The sequence below is a fragment of the Globicephala melas genome, chromosome 1, assembly GCF_963455315.2.
Source record: "Globicephala melas chromosome 1, mGloMel1.2, whole genome shotgun sequence".
NCBI lineage: Eukaryota > Metazoa > Chordata > Mammalia > Artiodactyla > Delphinidae > Globicephala > Globicephala melas.
In genome coordinates, this window is record NC_083314.1 from 92,853,870 (window position 1) to 92,869,476 (window position 15,607).

At 40.7% G+C, this 15,607-nt stretch overlaps 1 protein-coding gene across 1 annotated transcript in view; it reads left to right on the forward strand.

Moving 5' to 3' along the window:
• Positions 1-1,786: 1,786 nt before the first annotated feature.
• EEIG2 (EEIG family member 2) overlaps positions 1,787-15,607 on the forward strand; it is a 104,176-nt gene continuing 90,355 nt past the window's right edge. Inside the window, exon 1 of the mRNA XM_030868876.2 lies at positions 1,787-2,010. Within this exon, the coding sequence (XP_030724736.1) occupies positions 1,871-2,010 (140 nt within the window). The 5' untranslated portion in view covers positions 1,787-1,870. The remainder of the gene's footprint in view (positions 2,011-15,607) is intronic.

Consider the following 15,607-nt stretch of genomic DNA (forward strand, 5'->3'; position numbering starts at 1 on the left):
GGCTTCCAGGCCATTTATCTTCCTTGATCTCCTCTTTCTCTGTTTGTTCTCAGGCGCCTTCACAAGCTCCTCTTCCTCCATCTACCCATTAAATATTCTTCAGAGTAACTCATTTTTATCCATTCTTGGGACTTCAGCCATCAGGGAAAATGCTCTAAATCCCAAATGCATATATTCAGGCTTAACCTCTCCCCTGAGCTAAGGCTGCCCTTCTCTCCCTGGATGTCTCCCAGTTCAAATAAATGTTCATTATCGCTTCCAGTTCCAACCTGCCTTCCTCCTGCTTCCAGCCATCCAACTAGTTTTCCAAGTTACAAACCTCAAAGTCCCGTTTAACTCTTCTCACTTCCTCTTACCCTTGTCCTGCTGGCCAACCAGCTATGTTCACTACCAACCCCCCAGCTCCAAACTCCTAAACTCTGTCCCTGGGTCTTTACCTTCATTTCCTCCACCTGGAACACCTCCCCTCCTCCCACACCCCACCTTGTCCCAAATCCTATTCATTCTTTGAAATTTAGAACACTGGTTAACTTCAATTAATTGCTGCTGCTTCTGAGTTCGAGACAAACTGCTTCTTCATTCTAAACACACGTGCTAGGTTTGTTTTTTAACGACAGATTTGTATGTCTCTCACTAAATCGTAAAACTCTTGAGGTCAGGGTTTTTCGGTTTTTTGCGGTTTTTAAAAATAAATCATTGGGTCTAGACAGTGACTAATATTTTAGGCGATTAAAAAAATTTTATGTGAATGAATGCATGAATAAATGAGTGAACTGGGAACGAGAATCTCTTCTATGGTAGCCTTTCAGAGAGATTACGGAGAGGGTTATAACTCAGACTGAAAACACGATTATGTAACCAAGTAGGCAATATACATTGTAACAACATACACCTACCTGCCTATAGAGGGCAGGTAATTGCTATGCATCTATGGAGGCTTTATTTTTAGGCTTTTCAGTTCCCAGTATAGACAGACAAATTTTAGAAAGGAAGGTACTATTTTCATCCCGTCTGTACTCTTTTATCCGGGATGACAGGAATTAAAGAAGAAACAAGAGAATACGCCTGTAGCAGTACAGTGCCTGAGTCCTCAACACATTTTAATCCTTTCCTTGTTCTTCCTCGTTTTATATTAGGAGGCACATGAATTTAGAGTACCTAAAAGAAATTTTAGTTTTAGGATTTCAATTTGACGAAAACAACGTCGTGGAGATTCTGATTAACCCTATTAACCCATGACTCTCAAACCCAAGGGAAAAATATATCAGTGGAGGGGAAGGGGAAGAAAGGGGGCGGAGCAAAAACTGAAAGAAAGGCAGAGAGGAAGCTGTAGAAGGAAGTTCGTTTTTGGTAGGATTTGTCTTTTTTTAACCCCAGAGAGGGGTGACGCTCTAACGCCCAGAACCTCCACGCCCGCCCTCCCTCTTCCGCCCGGCAGTGCGCTGCTGGACGCTGCCGCTAGGGGCGCCTCCGACCCCGAGGAGCTGAGGAGGCGGCGGCAGCGGCAGCGGCGGTTCTCGGAGCTTCGCCTCCCCTCCTCCCAGACGGGCGGCGACGCCGGCTGCAAGCTGCACACCGAAAGGGCGCCCACCGCTCAGACGAGCTGCAGCACGACCGCTCCCCGTGGGTGGGCGGGGTCCGCGCAACGGCCGCCGCCGCGCTCCGGCCGGGGCTGCCGCTAGAGGCGCCGGCGGCGGCGGCGGCGGCGGCGGCGGCGGCGGCACCGGCCCCGGCAGCGCCTCCACGCGCAGCTCGCAGCCCCGGCCATGGGGCTGGGCGGGCCCGCGGCTCGGCCGAGTTGAAGCGGCGGCGCCGGCCCGCGCGCCCCTTGGGGCCGCCCCCGCACCCCGCTCGCCGGCGTCTGGCTCTCATGATGATGAAGAAGAAGAAGTTTAAGTTTAAGGTGGACTTCGAGCTCGAGGAGCTCTCCTCGGTGCCCTTCGTCAACGGGGTCCTCTTCTGCAAGATGCGGCTGCTGGACGGCGGCAGCTTCACCGCCGAGTCCCCCAGGTAACGCGCCGGCCGCTGCTCCCGAGCAGCTGCGCCCTCGCCTGCCCCGCAGGGGCTTGTTGGATGGGCAGCATCTCTTTCCGTGGCCCATTTGCTCCAGGAGGGCGGCCAGCCTCGTGAGCTCTTCTTTCTCTAGGGACCCGTCTGAGATCTGTCGGGAATGTATCGATCTGCGAAAGTGCTTTGCAAATGGGTTCTCGGCTGGGGTAAGCCACCTGTGCTCGTGATTCCAGATGGTTCCTGGTATCTGTTCTTCCCTCCTAAATTCTCTTGGAATGGGAGCGATGGTCAGAAGGGAGAGGATGCTTCTGGTTTCTCTTTAGACCTTTCCATATTTGTGAGATGCAAAGTGGAACTTGAGCTGTTGTTAAAACAAAAATAACCCAAACTGCTCGAGTTCCAAGAGCGCCCGCTCTAAACCGAAGCCTGTGCTTTTAGCCTTTCTTCTTCACCGTGTTGGTTACTGGGGGGCGCTGGAGTCCAGGATGAGGCCGGGGTAGGCCTGGTCAGGCTTGAGTCAAGTGTTCCCTGGCACCGACAGGACAACAGTTTGTGCCTCATCTCAGAGCTGCGTGTCCAGTTACGTGCTAACACGCACTGAATTGCCCGTCTTGAGGCGACCGCTAATGGCTCTCAGTGGGGAGGAATTAGAACCAGAAGGAGAGCCAATGCCCTGCTCTCATTTTGAAATGAGCCCCTGGGCACTCCCAGGGAGTGTCGTTGGCAGGTTACAGAATCAAGTCAGGAGTGGTAGTGTTCCTTGAGTCATTTCAGGGATATTTGTAGGTTGACAGATCTCTCCTAGGGTAAATGTTCCTTAAGAAAAGAGAAAGTTTGTGGAATTTTAAAAAATGAAATTTTAAGTTCCTGAGATCAAGGAATAAGGCTCATAGTTAATGCTTATTTTGCTTAGATGTGCTGTTCATGGACTTCATTTTTACCCTAAAAAATATTCTGCTTTACTTTTATCTGTCACCCCTATTAATAATGTAAAGGAAATAATGTCCATGGGTTGTGGAATTGGGACCAGAAAATTGTCCGCAGTGGCAATATTGAAGCCTATGAAAGCCAAAAAATGTAAATGTCTAGTTGGCCAAAGCAAAGGACGTATGAAGCAATACTGATTCTCAGAATTAAAAAAAAAAAAAAATCAGCTGAGCGTAGTTTTTTAGATTAAACTATGATGACACATCTACACACTCATTTTTAACACATTGGTAAGAGAACACTGTAACTAAGAATGGTTGAGCAAATATTGTACCAACTCTTAAGGTGCTGAAGTCCAAAGCCAATTCTTGAATGTTCTGTAGGTGCAAATGAGAGTCTTACCCCGTTCTGTGGCAAAGTCCCACCCACCACTCTGGCAGTTAGACCAGCTCTTCTGGGCCAGTGGTGACACCTGGTGGTCAGGGTACTTCCCTGCTCCCTCCTTTCTCCCTCAGATTATTGGTTTGGCTTGCTTGTAAATCAGTTATTCTGGTATTGCAGACAGTCATTTATTCAGCAAATAGGTATAGGCTAAACCTTTTAAATATCATATTTAATTCTCACAGCAAGCCTATGAGGTAGGGATCCCCATTTTGTAGATGAATAAACTGAGATTCAGCATAACTAACTTTCCCAAGGTCCCCACATCTGGTAGGTGAAAAGCCAAAATTATAATACAGGTCTCTCTAATTTCAAGCAGATTGATGCCATGTAAAGGAGGAAATTGTGTGTTGTGCTGAAGATGGAGTTTCCCAATGGTTTTAACAAGCAAGGGGTGTAATTTGATTTGGAATTTGCAAGATTGGAAAGGAAAAAGCAGAGTATCCTGTATTAAATTTACCCCTTTTTCTTCCAACTAAACTGTGACTTTAATCAAAGTCAGTTAGGTTAAGAGTAGTGCTCTGTATAACCAACCAAACAACACCCATATAGTTTGGAGGGAAGTGATTCATAAGAAGGAGCGTGCTCCTTGTTAGGTACAGGTAGTTGGTGTAAAGCTAAGACCAAGATTTTGGAATGAGGTGGATCTGAACCTAAATCCTAGCTCCACAATGGCAAACCTGGGTTGGTTACTTAGCCTCTCCAAGCTTCCATCTATAAAATAGAAACCATCACTGGCTTATGGGGGTGTTGTGAGGATTTAGTAAGACGATGCACCTAAAACAGCTACCACAGTGCTCTGGCACCAACTGACATTTAAAAAGAAGACAAGGAGCTTGTCTGAAAGGGTTTGTTTCCTTTACATGTTATACTTAATTTTTTTCTCCTGGCAACTATGCAAGTATTGATTTCAAAAATCTACCTCATTTTAGAAGAAAAAAGAAAGAAAACCAGAAATACTTAAGGATGTGAATTATTTTAAAATTGCATAACTTAAGGCAGAAATGTAGAGAACAAACGTATGGACACCAAGGGGGGAAAGGGGAGGTGGGATGAATTGGGAGATTGGGATTGACATATATACACTAATATGTATAAAATAGATAACTAATGAGAACTTACTGTATAACCCAGGGAACTCAGTGCTCTGTGGTGACCTAAATGGGAAGGAAATCCAAAAGCGAGGGGATATATGTATACATATAGCTGATTCACTTTGCTGTTCAGAAACTAACACAACTTTGTAAAGAAACTATTCTGGGACTTCCCCAGTGGCGCAGTGGATAAGAATCCACCTGCTATTGCAGGGGACACAGGTTCTATCCCTGGTCCGGGAATATCCCACATGCCGCGGAGCAACTAAGCCCGTGGGCCACAACTACTGAGCCTGCACTCTAGAGCCCACGAGCCACAACTACTGAGCCTGCGTGCCGCAACTACTGAAGCCCACATACCTAGAGCCCGTGCTCCGCAACAAGAGAAGCCACTGCAGTGAGAAGCCCGTGCACCTCAACCAAGAGTAGCCCCCGCTCGCCGCAACTAGAGAAAGCCCGCGTGCAGCAACGAAGACCCAACACAGCCAAGAATAAATAAAATTAAATCTTTAAAAAAGTAAAAAAATAAAGCAACTATACCCCAATAAAAAAAATTTTTTTAAGGCATTTAAGTTTTAAGTGTTAAAAAAAACTGTCATAACTTTTCATTCTTGGGTACCAGTCTAGGCAGTGCATCTCTAAATAAATGCTAGATTTTAATTTTTAAAAAAATCACCTGTACCTCTCAAAAATCAAATATAGTTAACACTTAAAATTTCTCCCATAAAAATATGCAATGAACTACACAGAAAAGGGTTAACTTAGCAGGCCCAAGACTGCTTTCCTGAGAAAGGCCTGTTTACAGTGTTTTTGCTGGCATCTGGGAACCTGAATGTTCAGCAGTTGCCTACAGTGAATCAAACTTTGGAGTGGCTCATTGTGCCTAGACTACAGTGTGATTTGTGCTGAATACGTTCTGGGAGTCTGGAATTTTGGCCTGTTCTAGGCAGAGGGTGCCTACGTGACCAGCCCGGAGGTGCCTATGTGGGGGGAGGGTACCCTTAGGTACTGCATTTCTAATGAGTTTCCTTGGTAGACACATGTGTTGTCACAATTTGATGTTGGAGAAATTGTGTTCTGGATGACTCCACTGAGAAAGAACTCTTGGAAGCTTGCACTTGGTTTCTGAGGACTTTGTTCTGTGCCCCTTTCTGCTTTGCTGATTCTGCCTTGTATCATTTTGCTGTAGTACATGGACGATATATCTTAGACATGGGTATGACTATATGCTGAGTCCTGTGAGTCCTCCTAATGGATCACTGAACCTGGGGGTGGTTGTGGGGACCCCTGATGCATGAACCTACGTAAAAGAATAATTCATTTTGTTAAAGAAAAGCCTTGGAGGTACATAGCAAATAATAAATATATTTAAATATATTTTGTTTTGTGCGAAAACTAAAGATGAAGAACATTCATTGTTTACCAAATATTAATTGAGCATTTACCAAGTTTCTAGCTGCCTGTCAAGGGCAACAAATATAAGTACAACAAATATAAAGGCCTATAAGGCAATTACCTCTACTTAATGAAATTAGATCATACATGGATAATTGCTTGGTGATAGGAGACAGTATGATTTAGTGCCTCATCACTCACAATGTGAGTGTTGTTGAAATTCTGAAGGTAAAGAGTTTGCTTACAGCTGTAAAGGTTACTGAAAACCACATCACATTTTCAGTTGTGCATGCTGGAAGGATGAAGTAGCGTTGACAGGGAAGTGTGGGTGGGAGGACTGATTGAGCAAGTTGGCAATAGCAGTTGGTGATAGATCAGCCTGACTGCTGAGAGAGTTCACATTAAACTTCTAGCAGAAGATAGAGACATTGAATGCAATTATAAAGAATTTACTTTCCACTGCTTATAGGAAAAAAATCAATCTAATTACTCCAATAAAGATGTTAAAAAAAAGTCAATCTAAGATTCTTGCACTAGGTTGTAATGTAATTAAAGTGATGTTTAAGCTGGCTGGTGGGCTGATGCTCTTTGGATTCAAATGGGGATAGATTAGAAATGAGGAGACAAATTAGGAGTCTATTAAAATAACCCAGGCAGGAGTGAATAAGAACCTGAACTTGGAGGCTTCTCATGGAAGTTAAGTGATGAAATGAAAATGCTATGACAGATGCCTTGATGACATGACAGAGTAAAGAAGTCAGGAAGAATCTTTGTTTTATTTTGCAAGGGGAATATACATATCGTTGGGGAGATACGAGGAGGTCAGTTATATGTTTAACACACTACACTTAGTGGCAGCCTGATAAGCAGTTGGAGACATATTTACTGTGGATTTCTTAGCTCTGGTCTATTGTAAGTAAGCCTGCGTACTGGATTTTTCATCTAAAATTTCCTTACACCGTTTTGCCCTTTTAAAGATTATTAATGAAAATTAATCTTAGAAGGATCCAGTTTCTCCTGGGAAGGTGTATCCAGTGAAGATGTTAGAAAAAAAAAATAAAAACTTAAAAGGTACTTATTTGTATACCGTATGCTAACACATATATATGGAGTCTAAAAAAAAATGGTTCTGAAGAACTTAGGGGCAGGACAGGAATAAAGACGCAGAGTAGAGAATGGATTTGAGGACACGGGGAGGGGGAAGTGTAAGCTGGGACAAAGGGAGAGGGTGGCATTGACATATATACGCTACCAAATGTAAAATAGCTAGTGGGAAGCAACCGAATAGCACAGGGAGACCAGCTTGGTGCTTTGTGACCACCTAGAGCGATGGGATAGTGAGAGTGGGAGGGAGACGCAAGAGGGAGGGGATATGGGAATATATGTATACATATAGCTGATTCACTTTGTTATACAGCAGAAACTAACACAACGATGTAAAGTAGTTATACTTCAATAAAGATGTTAAAAAAAGGTATTTATATGTAATACATGTTATTAAAAAAGGTCAGATTTTTACATATGATAGTTAATAAAACACCCAGAAAATACATTGTATGATTATAATAATCTAATAAACTGAAGCCAAATTATTGCCTAATAAAATATTTTTGAAGACCTTTCAAAAAGACAGAATGTTACATTAAAATCTTTTCAGAGCACTCTTCCTTTGTAAAAGCATTCACATCACTTTAGAGGTTTACTAAGACTATCAGAACAAGCTAAATAATTTCTGGTCTGCTTTAATAAAGAAATATAATGAGAAAATTTTCCTGTATTTTTTTAGGATTTCCAAGTTTGCTTTATTTTTTGCATCTTTTTTTGTGCTCATAGCTAAATACTTTTCTAAGTTTCACATGAGCTTGTGGCAGAAAACCACATGTGAATTCAGGGAGTGTCTGGGAAGTTTATGAGCATATCTGTGTTGGATCTTTTACTTTGGAAACAAGTTGAAGGCGTTTTTCTCTCTTTGGCCAGAGTATCTTCATGTTTTCAAGATTTTAGTTCACTGCACATTGTGTACTTCTTTTTAGTAACTTTTTTCCTTATTTCAAAAATAACACATATTCATGTGGAAAACTTACAAAATAGAAAAGCAAAAAGAACAGAAATTGCATATAAATGAACCAGCTAGAGATAATCACTTTTTATTTTGATGTATAACCTTGGAGACTTTATTGATCCGTACACACACACATATATATATACACACACACCCTCCACACACACTTATCACATACTTTTTTTTTAAAAACCAAAGTGGGATCATACTATACTTATATTTTTTTTCATTTAATATATCTTCCCATATCATTAAGTATTCAATTACAGACTTATTTTTAATAGATGCATACCATTCCATTGTATGGATTTCCATGGTTTGCTGGACAAAGCCCCTTTTGAAATAGTCTTCTTTGCTTTCTTTTTTATTAACATTTTTATAAACACACTAAATTGAGCATCCTTAAAGATGTGCACATCATTGTTATTTTTTTAGGATTCACACTTAGAAATGGAATTATTGAGTCAAAGGGCAGTTTTAAGACTTCTGATATATGTATATTATTAACTTCCCCTTTGATACATTAAATTGACTTTTTTAAGATGAAAAAATTAATAATAAGTAACAAATACAAAAAATAATGCTGTTTGACCATATGGCACAAAATTATTTATACCCTGACCAGAAATGAGGTCATCTATTCGCATTATTATAATAGCTATAAAAATGGTAGCTGACGCTTAATTGAGCTAGTACTTTTTCAAAAGTAGCTAGCACTTTGCCCATGTGTCAGGAACTTTTCTAAGCCTTTACAGCCTCAAAATAATCCTAGGAGGAAGGTACTATTACTACATTATCACTGTTATTACTACTGCTATTACTCTCATTTTATACCTGAGGAAACAAGCCCAAAGAGGTGCTGAAAGTTAACACAGCTAGTAAGTGGCAGGGCAGGGAGGCAGTCTGGCTCCAGGGTATGCTCTTAATCACAAAACTCTGTTGCCTCTCAAATTTTATGTTACATGTTTTCTCATTCTTATGTTTTAACAAAACAGTAGATAAATATATATAGTATGACTTTTTCTGAATGCTAGTCTGAGAAAACTGGTTCCAGTGTGTGACACCACTAAACAAGTCATTAGACCTGGCCCCTTTAGATTTGTCCAAAGTTATTGTATATGAAAGATGAGAAACATAGTACTCATGCACGTACTGTTTTTTTCAAGGTGTGACTTTCCAGTTGTAAGTCCTCAAAATTGTTTCATTACTGGATTGTTGTACCTTGTAAAACTGTTATTAATGCCATTTTCCACTAGTAAGTTAATAGTCACTATTGTATGTCTAAGCCTTGCACACTAGGCAGTTTATAAATATTTATTGAAACAATGCAGATATTTGGAGAAAGGATCTGTTGTAGCTTTGCTAAGAATGACAAATACACAGAGATTCCCAAATTAAATACATGGGGAAGTCATATGGGGAAGTATATGCTGTCCTATGTACACAGCTTATAAAGAATTAATGTTCAATTTGGGGTGTCAGCCTTTGAGGGATATTATCAAGTAGAGATCCAGTAAGATCAAGTAAGATTCTGAGGAATCCCGAACTGTGTTCATAACAGGAGACTGGGGTGAGTCTCAAGGGAAGATGATGGTGTTCAAATACTAAAAATTGAGCATGTGTACATGTATATTTTACATTCCTAATTTTATGTATTACAAAATCCTTTTTATAGATGTGTTACCTCCTGTTGGGTTAAGATATAGATCAAGTTCTGTAACACATATATTTGAAAAATAACAAGTGGCTTAAACTAGGTAGAAATTTATTTCTCTCACATATAAAAAGCCCAAGCTGATGTGGTGGCTCTGACCCATCAGGTTATCAGGGGCCCTGACTCTTTATCTGGTTGCTCTGTTATACCCAACCAGATATTGTTCTCATCCCCAGGGACTAAGTTGGCTCACCCCGCGTCCGAATGCCAGCCACTGGGAAGGAGGAAAGGGGAATGGGAGATCCTTTTTGCTCACAGCCTGTTGACCAGAACTTGAGCACGAGGACACATCCAGCCCCAAGGAAGGATAAGAAATGCCGTCTTTGCTGGGTGTCCATGTGCCCAGCAAAAGAGTCAGTTACAATAAAGAGAAGGGGAAGACGGCTATCAGAGGACAGTTAGCCTCTGCCACTCCTCTCTTTTAGAGAAGAGAAAGTTGATCTGCAGAAAAGCCACACAATTTGTTCAAGATCACACGTTGATTAAATGAAAGATATTTGAAAGACTGTCCCATAAAGAGGGAATAGACTTATGCTGGGTACATCAGAGGAGAGAACAGGACCAGTGGGGAAATGTTGAAGATGGCATGTTTCTATTCAATATAATAACAGAAAAGATAATCTGTAACATTTAAAAGAAGACGGTAGTTAGTGAATTGGCTACCTTGTCCATTTGTCAGGAATGTTATCCTTCATTAGAAGGATGGGTGACCTAGGTGATTCTTAAGGCCCTTGCTAACTCTAGGTTTTCTATGATTAAGCTTTCAATTTTATTTCCTAATACTGCTCTTTCTAAACCTCCCATTTTAGCCAAGACTGGTCAGTTTATATTAGCCAAATATGTGTGCATTTCTGTCTCCTTGGTACTCTCTCCTATTTCCACCTCTTCTTTACCATTCTTTTAGTTGATTGAAATTCCAAGCATTCTTCAAGATCTAGAGCAAATGTCTCATCAGCTTTATGCCCACATCTGTCCCAGCCTACAATCCACCCACTGCTTTCCTCCAACACTTACTTCATATACTAAGTCCTTAATAAATATTCGTTGTTTGTTGAATGAACGAAATCTTTTTTCATCGTCCCTACTATGATTTCACCTCTTACTCAATTCCTGTACTTCTTGTTTCTACCATTCATTTCACCCAAATTTGTTCTTTTAATTACCTATAAAAATTTTCCATGCAGTGTAAAATTTACAGTAGTAGAAATACAAGAAAAGGTAGGAAGAAGTGTTTAACTGGTTTGTTTTTTTTTTTCTTTTTTGGAGGGGGTGGGTCAGGGGAAGTGTCATGAAAGATAATTTTTTAGCAAGGTTTCGAAAAAAGTCTAGCTGGTGAAGGAGATGGAACAGTAGAAGGAACAGTACACACAGCGGCAAGGAACAGCGGCATGGTGTGTGCTGGAAGTACTGTGAGTATAGTGGTGTATTACTGCTGCCACATAAAGAACAGGAGAGAGTGGTCATTTCACGGAGTCTGGGCTTGCTTGGATACTCAAGCATCTGCGGAACCAAGAGCAAAGGAGTGACTTATGCAAAGTTAGTAGGTTAGCTTAGGTAGGGCTGGAATTTAAGAGAATTCTCATCTGATGACCTTAGCTTTCTCAGTAGGAGCCAAAAAAGATGAAGTGAGGGATATGAGGATAATGATAAAAAATCAGAAAAGCTTCTATAAGGAATCAGAGAAGCAGCTGACCAAAGGCAAGGCCTAACTGAAATTTAGAACATGAATTTTAGTGATGGCAACATGCATGTTCCTGCATCTTTCTCTAGAGAAAGTCTAGAGAGTAGGCAAGGCCCAGGGTATAGGTGTTACTGAAATGGTATGAGGATAGGCATAGGGCAAAGAACTCTGGGTCTAGGGTGTTAGGTTATTTGCACAGTGTTAAAATAGCCAGTATGATTGCAGGTGTTGGAGTGAAGAGAGAGAGAGAGAGGGAAAGGTACTTCTGTGTGACATTAACCAGGAGAAGAAGAGTGTGACATAGCCATATGTCATGTGCCTCAAGCTGAAAGGAAAAGAGGTAACAGCCTGTAAGTGGCACTAAGGAGTTTGGAAAATGCTATTGCTGCCTCCAGTGGAAGATGGGAGTGGAGAACACTACCCCCTATAGAGCTTCAACACAAGTAGTGTGCTCACGAGCTAGCCAGGTTTCACTTAGGCAGTGAGTAGACTGTTAGGTGAAGAGGTTGAGAATGTAGAGTTTGTTCAACCCTGGAACCCGGGTTTCAGGTGGTGTGGTAGAATGAGTTGGGAAAGAGAGCAGCCACAGAAGAATGAATCAGGGTGAGGAAGAAAAGAACTGTAGGAACGAGCAGTCTGGAGACTTAGGGAGAATAGGTGACCAGGACTTGCACTATGGTCTTTTCCTGTGGATTACAGGGGTGAAAAGTATACATACAACTGAATGGCCTTAAGATTTCTAATATGGATATAAAATAATTTAGTGTCACTTAGTAATATACGTTTAGATTTCTCCCATGTCTTCATGGCTTGATAGCTCGTTTCTTTTTCACACTGAATAATATTCTCTTATCTGGATGTACCATACTTTATCCATTCACCTGCCATTCACTGTGTGATTCCACTTATATGTGCTACCTAGAGTGGTCAAATTCACAGAGATAGAAAGTAAAATGATGGTTGCCAGGGGCTGAGGGGAGGGAGCATTGGGGAGTTGTTGTTCAGTGGGTACAGAGTTTCAGTGTTACAATATGAAAGGGGTTCTTGGAGATTTGGTGCACAACAATATGAATGTACTTGAAGCTGTTGAACTGTGCACTTGAAAATGGCTAAGATAGTAAATTTTGTTATATTTTTCCACAATTATTAAAAATGAATAAATATCTTACACTCTTCCCCCAATTTTTATTAGGCCAAGCCAATTATTTACATGTTAATATATTCAAGTAAAGTGAATTAGTATTAAAAAGAAAGTTTTCTCTCTCTTTTTTAAAAAATTAATTTATTTTATTTTTGGCTGCATTGGGTCCTCGTTGCTGTGCGCAGGCTTTCCCTAGTTGCGGTGAGCAGGGGCTACTCTTCATTGCAGTGCGAGGGCTTCTCATTGCTGTGGCTTCTCTTGTTGCAGAGCATGGGCTCTAGGCACACAGGCTTCAGTAATTGTGGCACGGGGGCTCAGTAGTTGTGGCTTGCGGGCTCTAGAGCGCAGGCTCAGTAGTTGTGGTGCACGGGCTTAGTTGCAGCATGTGGGATCTTTCCGGACCAGGGCTTGAGCCCGTGTTCCCTGCATTGGCAGGTGGATTCTTAACCACTGTGCCACCAAGGAAGTCCTGAAAGTTTTCTTTTTTTTTTAACTTCGCAATTTAGAGACATTTTGCCCTGAATTTTCTGCAGATTCAGGGCAAAATGAGCATTGATGAGTCCGTTCAGTCATTCTACCAACTAATATGATTTAACAAAATATAGACATATTGGCTTATTTGGTAATTAATTTTTATTTAACAGTTTTAAGAAAGTCCCTCTTTTTTCCCCCTACTTGTGTTTCTGCTTATTTAAGTCATTATTTTTGCTCATTATATGTCTTGAGATATATGTTATTTGTTGCTCATCAACAAATGTCAGCATTTGTTGATAAAATTATCTCTAGTTTATCTTTTATTAAGTATAGTACCTTGAAGATAAGTTTGTTCTGTGAAAATAGTATGTATGATGCTTACTTACATCCTTTGCCTGAGCTCTTTTCATCATCTCAAATGATATCTCAAATCTCAAATGATATATTCTTCACGATAATCATTACTGTAAACATTGGTATAAAATATAATTTTTACCATCCAGGAGCCTGCACTTTATTGGGAGATATTGACATATATTGTTAAATGCAATATAGGGCAGAGTGACAAAGCCTATATATAGTAAGTGTACAAATAAAATTGTTACAGCAGTTGAAAGGAGGAATGGAGCTATTAATTCTGAGAAAGTAGGGAAGACTCCTTAGAAGAGGCGGCCTGTGAGCTGAGCTTCGAAAGATTAGTAGGATTTAACCAGGAGGGGGGAAATGGGAGGAAAATGTCAGACATTTTGACTCTGATAATGTTTTGACTTGTGTTTATTATCAAAAACTATTTTTAAGAGTGGTACATCAATACTGTATCTTCATCAGAAAGCATTTTCTAGTGCAACGCTTTAGAAAACAGACTGGCAATTCCTCACATGTTAAACAGTTACCATATGATCTGGCAATTCCACTAATATACCCCAAAAGACATGAAAACATATCAACACAAAAACTTGTTCAATTAACACTTGAACAACACAGGGGTAGGGGGTTGGAGCACTTGCCTGACACACAATGAGGCCAAACAAACTGAAAAGTCAGACTTCGGAGGGTTTGGAGCAGAGAAAGGTTTATTGCAGGACCATTTAAAGGCAAAGTGAGGGAGAAGCGTGGTTAGTTGTTGCAAACTTCTTCCTGAAGGAATCCTTTGTTCTTGCAGCTGTCCGGGTAGGTCAGGTCATGATCTTCCTGTGTTTAACAAAACAAATATTATTCTCTGTTCTACAACTTTTTATCTCTGTATGAATGGACTCTTAGAGGTCAGAGCCCTGAGAATAGGCTATCCTGTATATTTCAGACTATAGGCAACATTCTTTTACAAAAGGTTCAGAGCCAGCATGACTAAGCACAGGCAACAAAGCACAAAGGTTAAAGCAAAAGGAATAAATCTAATGAGTCAGATTTGTTCTTCCCTATTACACACTGACTCTCCATGCAGTCAAGTCAACTTATCTTAGTCGGCCCTCCTTATCAGAAATTCAGTATCTGTGGTTCCACATTCGAGGATTCAACCAGCCATGGATTGGGTAGTACTGTAGTATTTACTATTGAAAAAAAATCTGTGTATTAGTGGACCCGTGTGGTTCAAAACCATGTTGTTCAAACTGTACATGAATTTTCATAGCATTATTTATAATAACCAAAAATCCGAGACAACCGCATTGTCTGTCAGCTGAGGAATGGGTAAATAAAATCCATATAGTGGAATATTTTGGCAATACAAAGAAAGAAAGTACTGATACATGCTACAACATGGATGAAACTTTAAAACTTCATGCTAAGTGAAAGAAGCCAGTCACAAAAGACCACATATTTTATGATTCCATTTATATGAAATGTCCAGAATAGGCAGAGTCTACAGAGGCAGAAAATAGATTAGTGGTTGCCTAGGATTGGGAGGTTGGAGGGAAATGGGGAGTGACTACTCATGGTATGAGCTTTTTTTTTGGAGGTGATGAAGATGTTCTAAAATTGATTGTGGTGGTGGTTTCGCACTCTGTGAATATATTAAAAACCATTGAGCTGTAAATTTTAAATGGGAGAATTGTATAGTATGTGAATTATATTTCAATAAGGCTAAGCATTTTCTGACAAAACTCCATTAAGCCAATCTAATTAACTCCTTGGATAATTTTCTATACCAGTTTATTCTTTTATTTAACAAATATCTGTTGAGTGTCTGCTATGTGCCAGGCACTGTTCCAGGCATTTGAACTATTTCTATTATTTTTCAGTTCAGGCCTTTTTTTTTTTTAAATAAATTTATTTATTTAGGCTGTGTTGGGTCTTCGTTGTTGCACACAGGCTTTCTCTAGTTGCTGCAGGAGGGGGCTGCTCTTCATTGTGGTGCGCGGGCTTTTCATTGCAGTGACTTCTCTTGTTGCGGAGCACGGGCTCTAGGCGTGTGGGCTTCAGTAGTTGTGCTCGTGGGCTTCAGTAGTTGTGGCACACGGGCTTAGTTGCTACGCGGCATGTGGGATCTTACCGGACCAGGGCTTGAACCCGTGTCCCCTGCATTGGCAGGCGGATTCTCAACCACTGTGCCACCAGGGAAGTCTCCACTTCAGTCTTTATTTTATGAAATTATTTTCCTTGGTGTTTATTCTCTTCTCTGTATATTTTAGAATGAACATGAGTTATAAAACAAGTGTAACCTAATCTGTAT